This window comes from Taurulus bubalis, assembly GCF_910589615.1.
Source record: "Taurulus bubalis genome assembly, chromosome: 18".
Lineage (NCBI taxonomy): Eukaryota > Metazoa > Chordata > Actinopteri > Perciformes > Cottidae > Taurulus > Taurulus bubalis.
In genome coordinates this window covers 16,280,067-16,295,693 of record NC_136606.1, presented here as the reverse complement: position 1 = coordinate 16,295,693, position 15,627 = coordinate 16,280,067, and the positions used below count along the sequence as shown (strand labels likewise).

At 48.0% G+C, this 15,627-nt stretch overlaps 1 protein-coding gene across 1 annotated transcript; it reads left to right on the top strand.

The window, feature by feature from the left end:
- The first annotated feature begins 9,120 nt into the window (after window positions 1–9,120).
- On the top strand, window positions 9,121–15,303 carry klf6a (Kruppel like factor 6a). Its single transcript, XM_079234350.1, has 4 exons — window positions 9,121–9,429; window positions 11,099–11,672; window positions 12,453–12,576; window positions 13,233–15,303. Exons 1-4 carry the CDS (start codon window positions 9,328–9,330, stop codon window positions 13,282–13,284), a joined length of 852 nt encoding a protein of 283 aa, XP_079090476.1. The 5' UTR covers window positions 9,121–9,327; the 3' UTR covers window positions 13,285–15,303.
- Window positions 15,304–15,627: the final 324 nt, after the last annotated feature.

The window sequence follows — 15,627 nt, the reverse complement described above, 5'->3', positions numbered from 1 at the left end:
TTTCTGGAATGTGTTTACAGCCAGAGCTCAAAATAAGAACTCCAGCGATGTAGCACACCTGCGCTAAGAATAGCCGCGATGCAAAGAGTGCAGCTGTGGCATGCATGAGAGGCGCGCACGTGCTGCAATGGCAGCGAGGATTCGGGAAGTCTCCAACCGAGAAGAATGATCAATTAGGAAGTCGCTCAGGTACCCCGCGCGCTGTCACGGCTTATTTGGGTTGTTGTTGCCGCCGCCGCCGTTGTTTTTATTGAGCCCCAGCCATTAGGTTTGGTTGTGGAAGGAAGAGGTGGTGTTGTGCTCTCTCTCAACCCCAAGGGAAGGCAGCCGTGTCTCCAGTCATCACGATCTGTGTCTCTACTCTCTGCTCTTCAGTCAGCGAAAAAGCCGTCCGCTTCCTGCACCCCCTCAACCCGGGCGCTCAGACTGCAGGGGAGAGGCGCTGGCTCGTGTCACCGCTCTCTGGGGCATTGCCCCGGCCCTGTTTGTCTGTCTGTTTACCTGTCGGCTCCAGTCTGCCAGCTCGTCTGCCCGTCTCTCGGTGTCACCTTGGCGATGCGGCGGGGGGCCCATCGTGCCGCGAGGCCCTTCAAAACGCCGCCCCGTTCATTATTAGCGCCAACGAGGTGCGCTGAGTCTGACTCTGTGCTTGTTCATGCAGATGGCGAAGGTGCTTATTAAAACGGGCTTTATTTAGTTTTAAGGAACTGCACGTTGTGCTCCGCGGGGGGAGGGGGGGGGGGGGTTGCTCTCGTGCTTTGTCTGCAAGACTGTTATCACCATAAATAGTCAGTGGTGGAAAGACAAGATACATTTACTGCAGTTGAAATCAAATCTGAGGAAGTTGGGTACTTAAATTGTATGCGACATATTTAAAAATAACATGTCAGAAAACTTTTAATACAACAAGCAGTTGTCTTATTGCGAAAGTAATCAACTGGGGAAGTTTCATGGTGGTATTTTTGTAAAGTCATTTTACAATCCATATAGGTCGTTTTCGCTCAATTAGTTTTTTCTCAGACGGCAGAAGTCTCCACAGTCTCCAGTATTACTTGCATGCACACAACCTCCCAGTGTCTTTCCTCTCTATATTCTGGAGGTTTCTACAGCGTGGGTTGTTTATACATCATTCATAGCCTGATTTATACAACATTTTATTCTTGAAAACATGGCCAAAATAGATTTGTTTATGGCTGTTGACAGCATTAACGGATTCATTAAGTGATACAACAATCTTTTGACTCTAATAAGTCAACAAAATGGAGCAATCATTTTTCACTAGCACCATCCAATGTTCAGATTTCTGTTCTGGAATGTATTTAATGAGCACATATTATTAGAAAATGCATAATTTGCATATATAAACATAACATTTCAGAAAACTGGTAAAACAAAAAGTAATGTTAATGTTAGTAATCAACTGGGGAAGTGTCATGGTGATATATATTAACTAATGTACCTGTAGTGTCTGCCTTTTCCATCAACAGTATGACATAGGTATGCAGGCAGCTTTGGTGTGTTACTGCTATATATCCCATAGTATAATATATACCAATGTAACATGTTTAAGTACATTTTGCTGATACAGTGTGACGGAGCATTTTTAAAGTATGTTGAAATTGCCTCAAGCAACAGTTAAACATCCAGCAGTTGCAACACTTCTTCCATTATTCGTCTCGGTATGAGTGGACCGCCACCCATTACCTGCCTCGTATACCTTTATTTTATGAAAGAGGATTTAAATCATTACCTCTTGCAGGCTTAGCGAGAGGCGAGTCAGGCTTCACTCCGCATCAACGTCTGCTTGACGGGTAATTAGGGCCATTAGTATGTACAGCTTGTACTCTGTGTATTTGTTTATGTCGGCGCTACTCCCCAGAGCCCGTGATGGTATAATTCTCCATTTAGCCCTGTTTCCCGGAAACTGCTGCTCTAAACAACAAGTTTCATTGGAGAGCAGTCATGAGATGTGAGTGAGTCACTCTCAGCCGGGCAAAGGTATCTGCTTGGGGAGGGCAGAGAAATCTACCAGTGATGATCATCACCTGATTGCTGCTGCAGCCGTGTATGCAGCGATGTCATTGTTGGCTCTCATGGGGAGTGAAACCTGGGCTGCGTGGGTCACCTTTTGGATCAAAGTGTTCACTCGAGTGTTTTGCAAAGAACAACCCATTATGTTCAGCTTGGGAAAATGGACTTACAGGGTTTAAAAGGAAAGGGGGCTAACGTGGTAGCGATTATGCTAAAGAAAAAACTCACAATGGAGCACAACAAAGGCAGTGGGTTACGAAGGGACACGAGGGGTTTCGGGATAGGATTTCCTTTTGATAGGGAAAGAAAACACACACACACACACAAATAAAGTTTGAGGAAAAGAGGGAGGGAAGGGCCCTGTGAAAGGAAATGCCGATGACACACAGATCAAATAAATGACATAACCGTCCAAAGTTCACCAGCGGTCGCCCAGCCAGTGAGGTCACAGTGGGCAGGATTTGTTACTTTGGCAACAGCGGGGCCGTTAGCCTGCCCACTATCTGTGTCCTAATGTACAGACGGGCGCTGAGTCAACAAAGCCGGTGTTTTGGAGTCAACCTTTAAAAGTCACGACCTTAGCGAAAAGGTGCAGCGGAGCTGATGCGTTTCCTATACTGCACAGACGCCTGAAAGTTCACACGTTGCATCCGGCGCCGCTGATCAGCTCTCCTGACAAATACACGACTCTAATAAAGTAGCACCTCCCAATAAAGATTTTCCAAAGTTCATCCACACCCACCCGCCGTTGCTTTAATCATATCCTGCAGGTGGATTCCTACAAGGAAGCAGGATCTCAAGGCGATGACCGCAGGCTTACTCAGAGCTCAAAGTCTCACTTTAAATGCGTCCGACTGTCATGCTTTGCCAACGTAACCATGTGGAGGAAGAAAGTCCCCCTTTGTGTTCCTGTGGAAAACAAAAGCACTTTTTCTCATATCTTCTCCTTGTGTGTGTGTGTGTGTGTGTGTGTGTGTGTGTGTGTGTGTGTGTGTGTGTGTGTGTGTGTGTGTGTGTGCAGCAGGGGGAGTCTGATAACTTCATCCGAAACTGATCTGCGTCAATGAACGATAGATCGGAGTTTTGGATAGGGTACGATAAGCAGGCAGTGCAGTGGCATTGTTCATGAAGGTCATGCGGGGACAAAGACCCCCAGGTCACACGTAGCATCAGATAGCACAGGGAGGGAGGCGACCGGCATTACAATGTAAAACACCGATTTGGTGTCCGATTGGAACCAAGCACTCAAACACAAAAAAAACATTTGACTCTTTGGCTGAAATCGATCTGTTTGATGCAAAAATTCCTCCAGAGGGGAATCCACCATTTGTGTATTTCGAGCACGTAAACATTTCATTTAAGTCCTAAAAGTTGACTTCATGCCAGGTAACAGATAACAATCAGTTCTCTGTGACAGGAATGACTCACGGCTCATACGTCCGACTACGAAACTACGAGTCTGCGGCGCAGGAATGCTCCTCAGAACCGGGTGACATGTGATCCTGCGTGAGAGTCGGGAGAACGGCGCATTCAGCCCGAGTGCGCTCATGGTCACGGTAACCTGATCCCAACCTCCTCTTTCCCTCCCACACCCAAAAGTGTACAATGAATGAATGCGTCCCAGTTCCCTAATCAGCGGGGTTGGGCGTGCGAGTGTTTTTATACCGTGGCCTGGATAAATAGCACCCCCGAAAAAAACACTTCTGTTCCCACAGAGGTTTGGCAGAAAATAATAAAAATACTTAACATTCCTGCACCCTGTATAATGGCGGTATAGCCTTTAGTGCAGAGCTGGCATCGCTGAAGGGGGGAAAAACAACATGAATGCACCACCCTGTGTGAAAACAATGACCATTGAACTCTCCTGCAGGTTTTTTCCAGCACTTTTTTTTAAAGATCTACACACTGAAATCCACTCGGTAATCTTTCGCTGGCACAATGCGCTTCCGTATTTTTTCGGAACGTCCGCTCGGAGGGTTAGTGAATGGAGGGTCCACTGTTTGTTGTTCCAGAAATGACTATTTGTTTCAGAGAGAGAGAGAGAGAGAGACTCCTCGGGGCAACCGGAGTGTCGCTGGAGATAAGGCAAACGGACTCTGTTGCCATTCACTCGAGTGATAACCTCGAGGCCGCATGACGCATCCAGCACGCTCGCTGGTAAACGCGCTGTTGTCACAACACCGGCAGCGCACACACGGTTACACACACTCGCAGCGTTACTGTGCACTTTGAATGCTTCTCATGGACTGACATTGCTAATTGACACTTGTTTGTACAGTAGACAGCAGAACAAATAGGTTTTCCATGGTAATTTTATTCTAAAACCCTCATTTGCTTTGATTTACTTATTGTTTCATTGCACTTTTGACAGTTTAAAGCCACTGCATGTGTTTAAAATCCTCTGACACTGAGGGTTTTTTCCCTGTATTTGCTGCACAGCCGTGGTGGCTGAGTCTTACTGTCTCACACGCTGCCATCACTCAGCCCTCATCGGTTAAGTGTTCTTTTTTTCACAATTAAAATGTTTCAAAAGTTGTTTTTGTAATATGCTAATGTCACAATTGGCAGTTGTATCATGTTAATGAGCACGCTAACAAGCGACAAAGTTGCTCAAGTGATTACAATTCATCGGCGTGGTCGTATGAACCGAATTCCAGAGCAATTCAGCAAATCATTTAGTTGTTGAGACATTTGGCTTTTAATCACATATTCCAACCTCATGGTGGCACTTGAAGGAAAAGTCAAAGTCAGCTTTGAGAGCAAAACAAAGCAATGCGATGGTCTTTTTTCTTCAAATAATGTTGGAACTATGGGTTGCAAATTGGCTGTTGAGCTAACCTCAGCATATTCAAATTGATGCATTCAAAAAGGTCAGCGTTGATTAATACGTAGTGTCCCCTATTAACGCACAAACTAATAATGACATTCTTTCAGACATTCGTCTACCTGACACCACAGAAGATGCATTTTATTGCAGGTTTCTCACTGTGTGTGTGTGTGTGTGTGTGTGTGTGTGTAGCAGTGATCGGGGAAGAAACCTCCATCATACCAGAGGTAGACAATATTGATTTCCACCCCAATATATCCGCAAACTGATATATCGGTCTGTTCTGAATGCAGGCGCACAAACCAATTCACAAACCTCCATCACCAAACATCACAAGAGCGTCCTGACTGATTGCGGTGTCCCATGCATGTGCGCTCACACACACACACACACACACACACACACGGGGCCCACTCTTCATCCTCAAGGTCAAGAGCTGCTGGGATGCAGAGGCTCCTCGTTGACGGCCTGATGGAGCTGACAGGGCGCGACCCATTGTGCACACATGTTGATCTGTCCCCAGACGTGGCCCGACAGCGGCACATACGGCCGACGTTGCACTAAACCATCAATGCATTTCAATGAGGGGATCTCACCGTTTATGTGTGTGTGTGTGTGTGTGTGGGGGGGGGGTGGGGGTGTTGAAACAAAGCTAAACACATTTGCAGGCCGGACAGGCTTCGGCCCTGTGGAGTATGTAATCCAAAACCAGGCCAATGATTATCTCCCCTCCCCGCGAGCGCTGACTCAATTCTGATTTATGATTGGAATGAATATCGATTTTCCAGGAGCTCGTTCTCCCCCCCTTACCCCCACACCACCTCCCCCTCTCCGCGCTTCCCTTCCATTTCTCCTTTTAACAAAAGAGTGAATGATGTATGTGCATTGATTTCCAATCAATTATTTCTATTCACATTTTATTTAAGCTCGGGACAAATTTTCAGCGGCACCGGGCGGAGAGCGATGCGTCTCTATCAGCGGCGCGGCGCCTCGTTACGGGCGGGTTCTCTCCGACGGTAAGCGGCGACATGATGAGGGGACGCTCGTTTCGGAGTCCGTCATGTCCCCTTAAACATTGTCGGGCCATGAATCTGTCTCTGCTCCATTTCTCGTGACACTGACAAACGCATGAAATAAATGGCCGTGTTTGTGTGTGCTCTCTCGTTACGTTCCATTGGTTCTGGTACGTGACTTTTCTTTCTTTTTTTCTCTCAATAGATTCGATCAAAAGTTTGCACACTTTCCTATTTCGGTGGATTGAAACACTGCTCCGCTAATCAGCCTGGAGGAGCTTTCTTAAGTGTAAACAATATCACCTTGGTGATGTCATCGAGACGGTGAGGGCTTAGTGAGAGTTGCCTAATGGGAAACGTAGGCACATGAATGAAAGAGATCAGATTTAGATTTCTCTCTTATTTTTGTATCTTTTTCTCACAAAAAGCCTTTTGTTATGGAAGTTAAATACTAATTACTAAAGACTCCGACGTGTTCCCTTCACCTAACATCTGCTAACATCTGTCCAATCGTAGTTCTGGCATGTTAAGGCCTTCTATTGAAGCAATACAGAGAATACATTATGCATATTCATCAGATCACAGTATATTTGAAGTAAGTGATTTGTTTTTTTTCTCCATTAATTATTGATTAGCCTTTGTTCTGTAAAGCATCAACAGAGTGAATAATGTGCATCCTCTAGGTTACCAAGGGTGTCTACAGATTGCTACAAATATATTCATTGAAATGTAATTTTAGACAAATAAAAGCGACAAAACCTGTCAAATGTTTTGTTTTGCAGCCTGAATTATTAAAGTAATTGACTTTTAATCTTCTGGAAAAACAATAAGTCTGCTAATCCTTCCAGTCTGGGCTTCCGCATAACGTCCATAGAGGACGGTGAACATGACCCCGGAGCGGCCGCAGTCGGCTCCCTACACACACACACACACACACACACACACACACACACACACACACAATAGGAAACCGTACAAGAGCGCTTCTCCAGCTCCCAGGTCGTCCAGAAGAAAAAAGTACCTTAGAACAATTCACTAATTGAGCTGACAGTGATGCATTAAAATGGGTCATCCTGGAATTGCTCCTTCTCGTGGCTACTGGCTGGGATTACATAACGATGATAAAGTTGCGGACCTGGCCCTCCAAGATAAAAAAAAATAAAAGAAGCCGCCGCCGCTGCACAGGACCCCGTGCATTCTCTAAACGCTCCGTCTGAGAAGCGCTCTGAGGGAAGTGATTACCACTAAAGCTCCGGCGGGACCTCGGCGGTGGACTCCCGTTACCCATCGGACGCGGACGACGGAAACTCTGGAAAACGCACAGATAATGAGCGGCCGTGTTCATCGTGCTACGCTAACGTCTTCAGCGGACAGAGAGTTCTGCCTCTTCAAAAGAAGAGCGCCTACTTGGTCCAAAGGAATGAAATGAATTGCCCCATTAGGAACATCAAAGCGAACGCCGGATTCCTTCGCTGGGCTGCCGAGGCCTGCTCCGGGCTTCACAAGGCGTCCCCTCGCCATATGACTACATCAGATGCTATGGGTGACAAATTCGGGCCTCCCAGCTGAGAGCGGCACAAAGGGGCGCTCAGTTGTCTACGGCACGCAGGGAAATACTGCCGCTTGGTAGACAATGCGTCTCCTGTGTGGAGACGTCGTCCGCCTCATCGGGCGATGCCGTGCGGCGTTGCGGTGCGACCGAGTGTGTGTGTGTGTGTCCGTCTGTGTGTGTGTTCCTCGGTGACACGCTTCTGCGAGGAGGAAATTATAAGAATAAGTCGAGATGACGTAACGCCGCTGCCAAAATACGCGGTGGAATGGGACCTGAATGAAAAGGGATTCATTGAGCAGAACACAGCTGGTTTTCGCCAGACAATAGTGGAATTATGGAAGTTGTAATTTAGCGACGACGTCACTTCGTTTCGTGTTTACTTTCGTGATGCATGTCAAAGACTCAAAATCCAAATTAAACCACACTTTTTTTAGATGTTGTTTCCTGTGCTAACTAAAAATGGAACAAGATCTATACAATACCATCGGAAATGCAGCTTTGAAACTGGTTTTAAACCCATTCCACAAATTAGCATGACACACAAATGGGTGAAAGGTTAGGACGAGTCACAGACTGAGGAATCTAGAATCGGAATATCAGCGATGATAAGAGTGAATGCTGCGTTCAAGGCCCGCAGCCTAAATACTAAGGAACGGCGGGCCGTTAGGGTGCAGCCTTGAGAAGAAGTAGAAAGCACAAATGTCAAAGTGATCGACTAAACGTGTCATCTTCTTTTTATGTTTAAGCACACATCCATATAAATATAGTCGTGAGGAAGACAGAGTATATAATCAGAGAAGTGATCTCAAAAGGGAAATATATATATATATATATATATATATATATTCACTCTCAAAGCGCACATCAAATATAAAAAGCTGGGTTTACCTCATTGGGTGAAACTGCTGCTAACACAGCACATGTGGTTATTCTGGGGAAACTACAATAACAAAACTAATTCTTCAACTTTAGGGAACTACTTTGAGGGAGAAGTGAGGACGCTTGATAACACAATAAGTGCATTAATTCATGTCTTTGGACATGGAGCCGGTGACTAATGGACGCATGTCCATTAGTCACCGGCTCCATGTCCAAAAAATTCTCCATGTCCAAAATTCACTTCTCGGTGGCATGCGCTCTTCTCCTTAAACAGCAGTGTTGCAAAGCTGCTTGTGACAAAGTTTCACGGAGAAAAGGAGGGAGGGAGAGACTGAGATGTTTTCCACAGGACTCAAACTCGGTCCGGCTCGCATGCGCTGTCTGTGGCGAAACCCGTCGCTAGACGGAGTGAGACTACACCGAGAGAGAGAGAGCGCATCGGCCGCTTTATATACACGCCTAAAAATAACCGGCCAACCGGCGGAGGAGACGCTCGGACGCGAACGCGCCAATCCTCCGCGGAGGGAGCGACCGAATCCAGTCGGAGGCCGCCCGCCATTGGCCCGCCGTGATATCATCTGCGAGCCCTTGCGCCGCGCGCCGCCGATTGGTCGACGTCCCTCGCGGAGGCGGGGCGTTGGGTTTTGGAGGAGGGAGGGGGGGGGGGGGCGGGTTAGCGGAGCGCAGCGGAGGGGGCGGGCTTCACGGGGTTTGAATAGGGAAGTTTGCAGAGCGCAGTTGTTCCCCATCCAGTGCGGGCGCAGTGTTTGCAAACACCTTGAAAAACGCCAAGCGAGAGACGAGAGGTGGAGAGAGCGACGCACGGACGGACGGACGGACGCTCGGCTGCTGAAAACAAGCGCCTCTTCGCGTGCATCGCAGGGGACCCGCTCTCCATTCCCTCTACTGGGTCTAATTTTGTTTTTTCTTCTTCTTCTTTTACCTGACAAACGCATTTAACTGCAGCTGTATCGCATTTTTTTCTTTTTTTCTTATTTTTTTGTACTTAATCTCTGGGAACAAAAATGGATGTTCTACCCATGTGCAGCATCTTTCAGGAACTTCAAATAGTTCACGACACGGGCTATTTCTCCGCCTTACCGTCACTGGAGGAGTACTGGCAGCAGGTGAATATACATCCACGTCTATGTGTCCGCTGTGCTCTTCCTCCGGGTCGCTTGTTGCGCGAGCGCAGCGGAACTGAGACGCTTTGCTTTTAGATTACTCCGCGGCGCGTATTAGTGCGCGCGGCAAGTTCAGCTCCACATCCCCGCGTCGTAACGCACGCAACGCGCCCGGTGCTTAGACGGCGCCCGTCCCGTTCACCTGACTGTGCTGTGTTGTGTGTGTGTGTGTGTGTGCGTGTGTTTTTGTTTTTCCACGGTCCATTGGCGTTATGAAGTGGATCAGTGTGTCAGTCTGACAGCTGGAGGCTGCGCAGAGATGACCGGGGACAGAGGAACAGCAGCGTGCTGCTGGGGCTTTTTTATTTATTTATTCTTTCTTTCTTTTTTGTTCCGCTCTGCTATATTTTGAGCATGACTTCTCCTCCTCCTCCTCCTCCTCCTCCTCCTCCTCCCTCAGCGGGTTGTTGCAGGACATGTGAGCTGCTGGTTGGTGTGGGAGGAGGAAGTAGAATTTCAAATCAGTCAGCAGTTGATTCCAAATCAGAAGTAGCGCCTTGGCTCCGGATCAGCTCTGTGGCTCACGAGGACTTTATTTATTTATCTATCTTTTTTTTCTTCTTTTCTTAGAAGACCATTCAGTCAGTTGTGGCACTGTTTGAATCCCATTTTGAAAGTTTATAATGCAGGTTTTCAGTTTCAGCCCCTATAATGATTCACATAACATCCTCACCCTTATTCTACATGTATGTTCTCTTTTTAAAAAGCATCCATTTGCAATCGTCCCCTTTTTTTTTCCCCCCCGCTCCACAACATGATGACACTATCAAGTGTCAAGCCTTGGCCACATTCCTGCAGGCGAGCACAGCTGGAATATATAGAGCAGAAGCCTGGAGGGAGAACGTCTCCAACATCTGCCTCGTCAAACCTGCTGTCTGGAGCAGCCTCTAAGGCCATTGCTCTTTTTTTTTTCAACTTAAAAAAGGCCTCTGTAGCCAACTGGGAAGTGGCTTATTTGTTTATTCTATGTGGCCGTCACTGAGGAAGGATGTGAATGCATGACAGAGGTTACGCATGAGTAAAAAGCATCTGAATGGAGGAGGAAGGAGGGAGGGAGTTGAGCGGCTTCCTTAAAAGGAGTCTAGATTTGTTCAGTGAGTCATTGGAGTGCTGAAATGACAATGCACGTGTTGGGTGCAGGAGAATTCAGGGAGGGGAGGGGGGGGAGGATGAGGGGTTCAAGGTCCGAGGAAATGACGTGCAGCAGGAATTTCTTCCGCCGAGTTTTCTTTTTCACCCAAAACATTGGTTCCATTCCCAGCTACGTGTGCACACACACGGCAGCAGCTGGAGCCAACCAATTGACGATTTTGATTAAGTTCCCTTTTCGATCCACGTCCTTCGTCGTCGTCGTCACAGCTGTGCTGTCATCGCTGTCGCCGGCCTGAAATGTGCAGCGTAGCTTCCGTTTCCTGGTTAATGCTTCCTGCTACAAGCGTTACACTGCAGAAGGCTTTTTGTTTGGGGAAGCGGGGGGTTATGTGCACATGACTCATTTAAAAGGATTTCCCACACTGAAGCGTTTTGCTGGTTCTGAAGGAGCCTTGTCTCTGTCTCTCTCTCTGCGGTTGTAGTTCATTCATTCTGACTGTTTTGCCTCTCGCCCCACCAGACATGCTTGGAGTTGGAGCGCTACCTGCAGAGCGAGCCCTACGTCTCCACGGCAGACCTCAAGTTCGACAGCCAGGAGGACCTGTGGAGCAAGCTGATGTTGGCCTGCGGCGACAAGGCCAAGTCCGACCCCAAGCTGCCCGCGGCCCACGAGGAGGACAGTCAGGACAGCCCCGTCTTGGACACCAGCAGCGTGAACTCTGACGCCAGCAGCGAGGCTTCGGACAGTTCCGAGGAGCTCTCGCCCACGCACAGCTTTACCTCCAACCCGCTGGGCTCCGTCCTGGTGGGCTCGGGCCCTTTTAGCCCCTCGGTCATAAGCACGCCCCCGTCCTCTCCGGAGGCCGGCTCGGAAGCCGGCGGCGGCGCGGCCGGCGGCTGGGTCGCCGCCGAGCTGCACTTGCCGGTGAAGATCCGGAGCGGCGGGGCGGCGAAGGGCGCGGAAAAGACGGGACTCATGAGCGGGGACGCGTCCTCGGACGGCAGGAGGCGGGTACACAGGTGTCAGTTCAACGGGTGTCGCAAGGTTTACACGAAGAGCTCCCACCTCAAGGCACACCAGCGCACTCATACGGGTGAGTTTACCTCCTCAGAGCAGCCGGGGACCCACGTGTGAGACGTATTGTAAACAGAGGGGGGGTCTTCTCCACTGCCTTCAAACAAAACCTCACTTTATTATCGAGGGAGAGAGCGGAGGTGCCCTTAATTCAGCTGCCCGGCCATTGTGTAATGTAATTAAAGGCCCACATTGCACGATGTCCTCAGCTGGAGCGCTGTGGGTATTAGCTCTGCATGGCTGGATACCTAAACTGTGACCTAATCTATCTGGAATGTGAGCGAGCGAGGGAGGGAGGGAGGGAGGGAGGGTGAGAGGGGAGGGGTTGCACATGGGAGATAAAAGGACTTGAAAGCAGATTGAGTTTCACCCTGGGAAAGGGGTGAATGGGCGGGGAGCCAGGGGCCACGGAGCTGGAGGGCCGACGAGTGGTCATCTGAGCGTCTCTTATTTTTGATTAGCGGCGTGAAATTGCACGTGCGGCTATTTGGTTTTAGCTTCTTTTTCTTCTTCTACGTTTTGATGTCTGTGCACATAATCTCGTGCACAGTATCGCTCTCGGCACACGGCTGGTGACCCGACCGGTTCGGTGGAATCTGGGCCTCGAGTGAGCCGTCAGTGTCATCTCCCCTCCCCTCCCCTCCCCCTCCCCCGCCACCGGGGTGATTGATCGGAAACGCATTTGAATGACAAATCCAATCGCAGCCTCAGCAGGAAAACCCTCTTTTGATTGTCTGTGTGTGTGTGTGTGTGTGTGTGCATTTTGGATTAATCGCCCCCCCTTTTGTTGGTTCTGCAGGCGAGAAGCCGTACAGGTGTTCGTGGGAGGGCTGCGTGTGGCGTTTTGCACGAAGCGATGAGTTGACCAGACACTTCAGGAAGCACACCGGGGCAAAGCCATTCAAATGCAGTCACTGTGACAGGTAAGCCCGCTACTTTATTCACGCAGAACCTGTTTTTTCTTTTAACTTGCATAAACCTACATAATGATGCATGTCTTTGATGATGGAATGCACTGATGAGAACCAGAAAAAAGTACTAAAGATGAAGCGGGAGGTCATTTGAAGTGAAGCAGCCTCGTGTCAGTGGCATGTGATGCTGCAGTTATGACCTCACGTGGCATTCTGATAATGAGCACCACATATTTTTGGGACAAATCGCTCTAAAGAAGCGCTGTCGCACCAAGCTGCCGACGAAACGTGTTACTTTCTTTTGACACTTTTTTTTTTTTTGCCTTTTCACCGCAAACAGAAAACGTGTATACACAGAAATGAAAAACAAACAATAATAACTACAACAAAAAGGGTCTGGTTTGCTCTGCCCTCTCAAAAACATGACAAATCCTGAGAAACATTCAAGTGTTTCTTATCTTGTTCTGTTGTTGACGTGTAAACATCGTCCATTTCTCCCACGTTGCTCCTCTTGAGCTCTTCTTCTGTGGGTTAACGGTTCCATCTCAATTTTCAACCATCCATCTTGTGTGTCATCTCTGTAATAAACTTGTTACTTCCTTAAAACACACACCTGCCGTCCATCTTTGCGCTGTTACTGACCCCTCTCTCTCTCCTGTGCCCCCCAGATGTTTCTCCAGGTCTGACCATCTGGCCCTTCACATGAAGAGGCACGTCTAGAGCGGAGGGCGAGCTCCGACCAACAGCGACGGGGGGAAAAGTTGTTGTAAAAAAAAAAAGGAGAGAAAGAGAGAGCGAGAAAGGGGGTTAAAAAAACAAAAGAAAAACGCCGTCTCCCGACCAGTCTCTTGGTTGAACTGTCCCAGAGCAGAGTGGCGGGGAGTGTGTTCCAGCCAAAGCATGCCGTTTTGCACCATACTGAAACCCAGTGCCTCCCGGGACCTCTCTTTGGAGAACAGGGGCGCTCTGAAGGTTGTCTGTTTCGACAAAGAAAGGAGAAAAAAAAAGGACAAAATCACGGACGGAGGAGATGAAATCTTTTTGCTTGAGAAGGACTTACAACTCACACGCATATAAAAAAACGACAAAAAAAATATAATTAAAAGACAAAAAAACAAAGAGAGTGAATGATCTGTATGTGTGGTGCATGATGTTAGGGAGAGAAGAGGGGTAATCCCGGACAGCAGATACACTGGTACTTTAAAAAAAAAAAAGAAAAAAAAAAAAAAAACTGTCTGAGGTTAGCATGTGTGCACTGTGAATGTCTGAGCTTGGCTGACCGGCCCCTTCACCCCTCACCCCTCCCCTGGGAGGACAGTAGGCGTCGGGGCTGATGGATGGACGGACGGTGCGGGGCTGGTACCGATGTTGCTGTGGACTGAATGGGTTTCTGGGGGGAAACATTCCATCCGTGTTTCCCCGGTGGCAGCGCGGGACGGAGGCTCCTGCCTGTCTGTCTGGCACCCAAGACTGTATGGGGGGTGGTGGGTTCTCTGGAGCTTTTGAGGCCTTGGATTTGACCCCCGAGAGAAGGGGGACCTGTTCCTGGTCAGTGACCCGGAGACCACAACACTTTCCCCTCCATCCCCTTGGTCACTGTATGACAGGAGCTTCTTTTGGTGTTTTTTGGTGCAGCTACTAAATGTGCAATGTGTTATGTAGCCTGGTTTATTTTTTATTTTTTACAAGCTACAAAGCTCATTTGTAGTCCAATCGTATAAGCTGTGTGCTTAGAGGTATAACACAACTATACTATAACTTCAGTATCATAGACAGGTGTTGCATGGTTCTAGGGTTTGTTCATTTCATGTTTCCACTGTAATCAGGACTGCAAATAGTTTCAATAAAAGTGCAGCTAAAGTGCGGACGGTTAAATGTTACAATATTGTACATAACGCCTTGATGATTTCCTCTTTTTTCTTTTTTTTTCTTCACAACCTCATCCGTTTCATTCATCCTTTTTTCCATCTGGCTGGAGATTTCACCCACTGCTTCCTCATGTTCTCACTCATCCTATGCCTCGAGGAGTAACTTTGCTTTTTTTTGTACTTTCTTTTCTATCTAATAATGCACTGTTGACCTTAATGGTGCCTTATGCAAGTGACTCGGCCCTGTGGCAGCGGTGGGATGTTTTTTTCTTTCCTCCCAGGGGAAGTCGTATGGGTGATTTGACAAGCTTGATCAAGGCTCGGTTACACATTCACTCTCCACCTCCTTTTGCGTTTACCGGCCGCTGTCCGCAATCTCTTCTGTCGGTTCATAATGTGTGTAGTGTCTGTGTGGGGGGTAAAAAAATGCACCTTTTTCGGCGGTCGTCTTTGAGTCGACACGCATCACGTTTGATTCAGTCGGACAGACGCTGTATGTTTAGAGCACTTAGCTTCACTTATGAAAGGCGTCGTCGTGGTCCATGACACTCGCAAACAAACCAGACTGTCAACAAAAATATATATATTTTCTTTATATTTATGTCTAGTTCATACAGGACCGCATCCCTCCATCATCGTTGTCTCCCGCCCCGCCCCCTTTATCCCTGCAAGTGGGACTGAAGAAAACTCTAAAGATTTATTGTAATTAACAGGCTGCAGTCGGACAGGCCTCGCCTTGTACTGCCTCTCGGTAATGAATTGCTAAAGGCTTTGTTGGCATGGAATCTGTCACAGACTGCTGACTGTGTCGGCTGGTTATTGACCCTGTCTGGGGAGCGTTGTTTTAGCCGAGCTGCAACGGTATTATGAAACCTACAGGAGGATGGGGGTGGGGGGGGGGGGGCTAGAGAGCAGATCAAATGGAGATTTGAACCCAAAAAGAAAAAAGCCAACAACCGAATCTCGTCTTTTTTTTTTTTTTTTTTAAGGATGGATCTGCGGGATCATACTTATTACTGTTTTCCGGTCCAAGGTGATCTGTGCCGCCACACCGTTGCATTCATAAAGATCTCAGATCAGACGGGATGACAAACTTGAATCCGCTGGATTGATTTTGGGAGCGCTGGCAGCGTCTTTTGTGGGCAAAGGAGAGGAATATCTATTGTGCGAGAGGAGAAAAAAAAAAAGAACATTG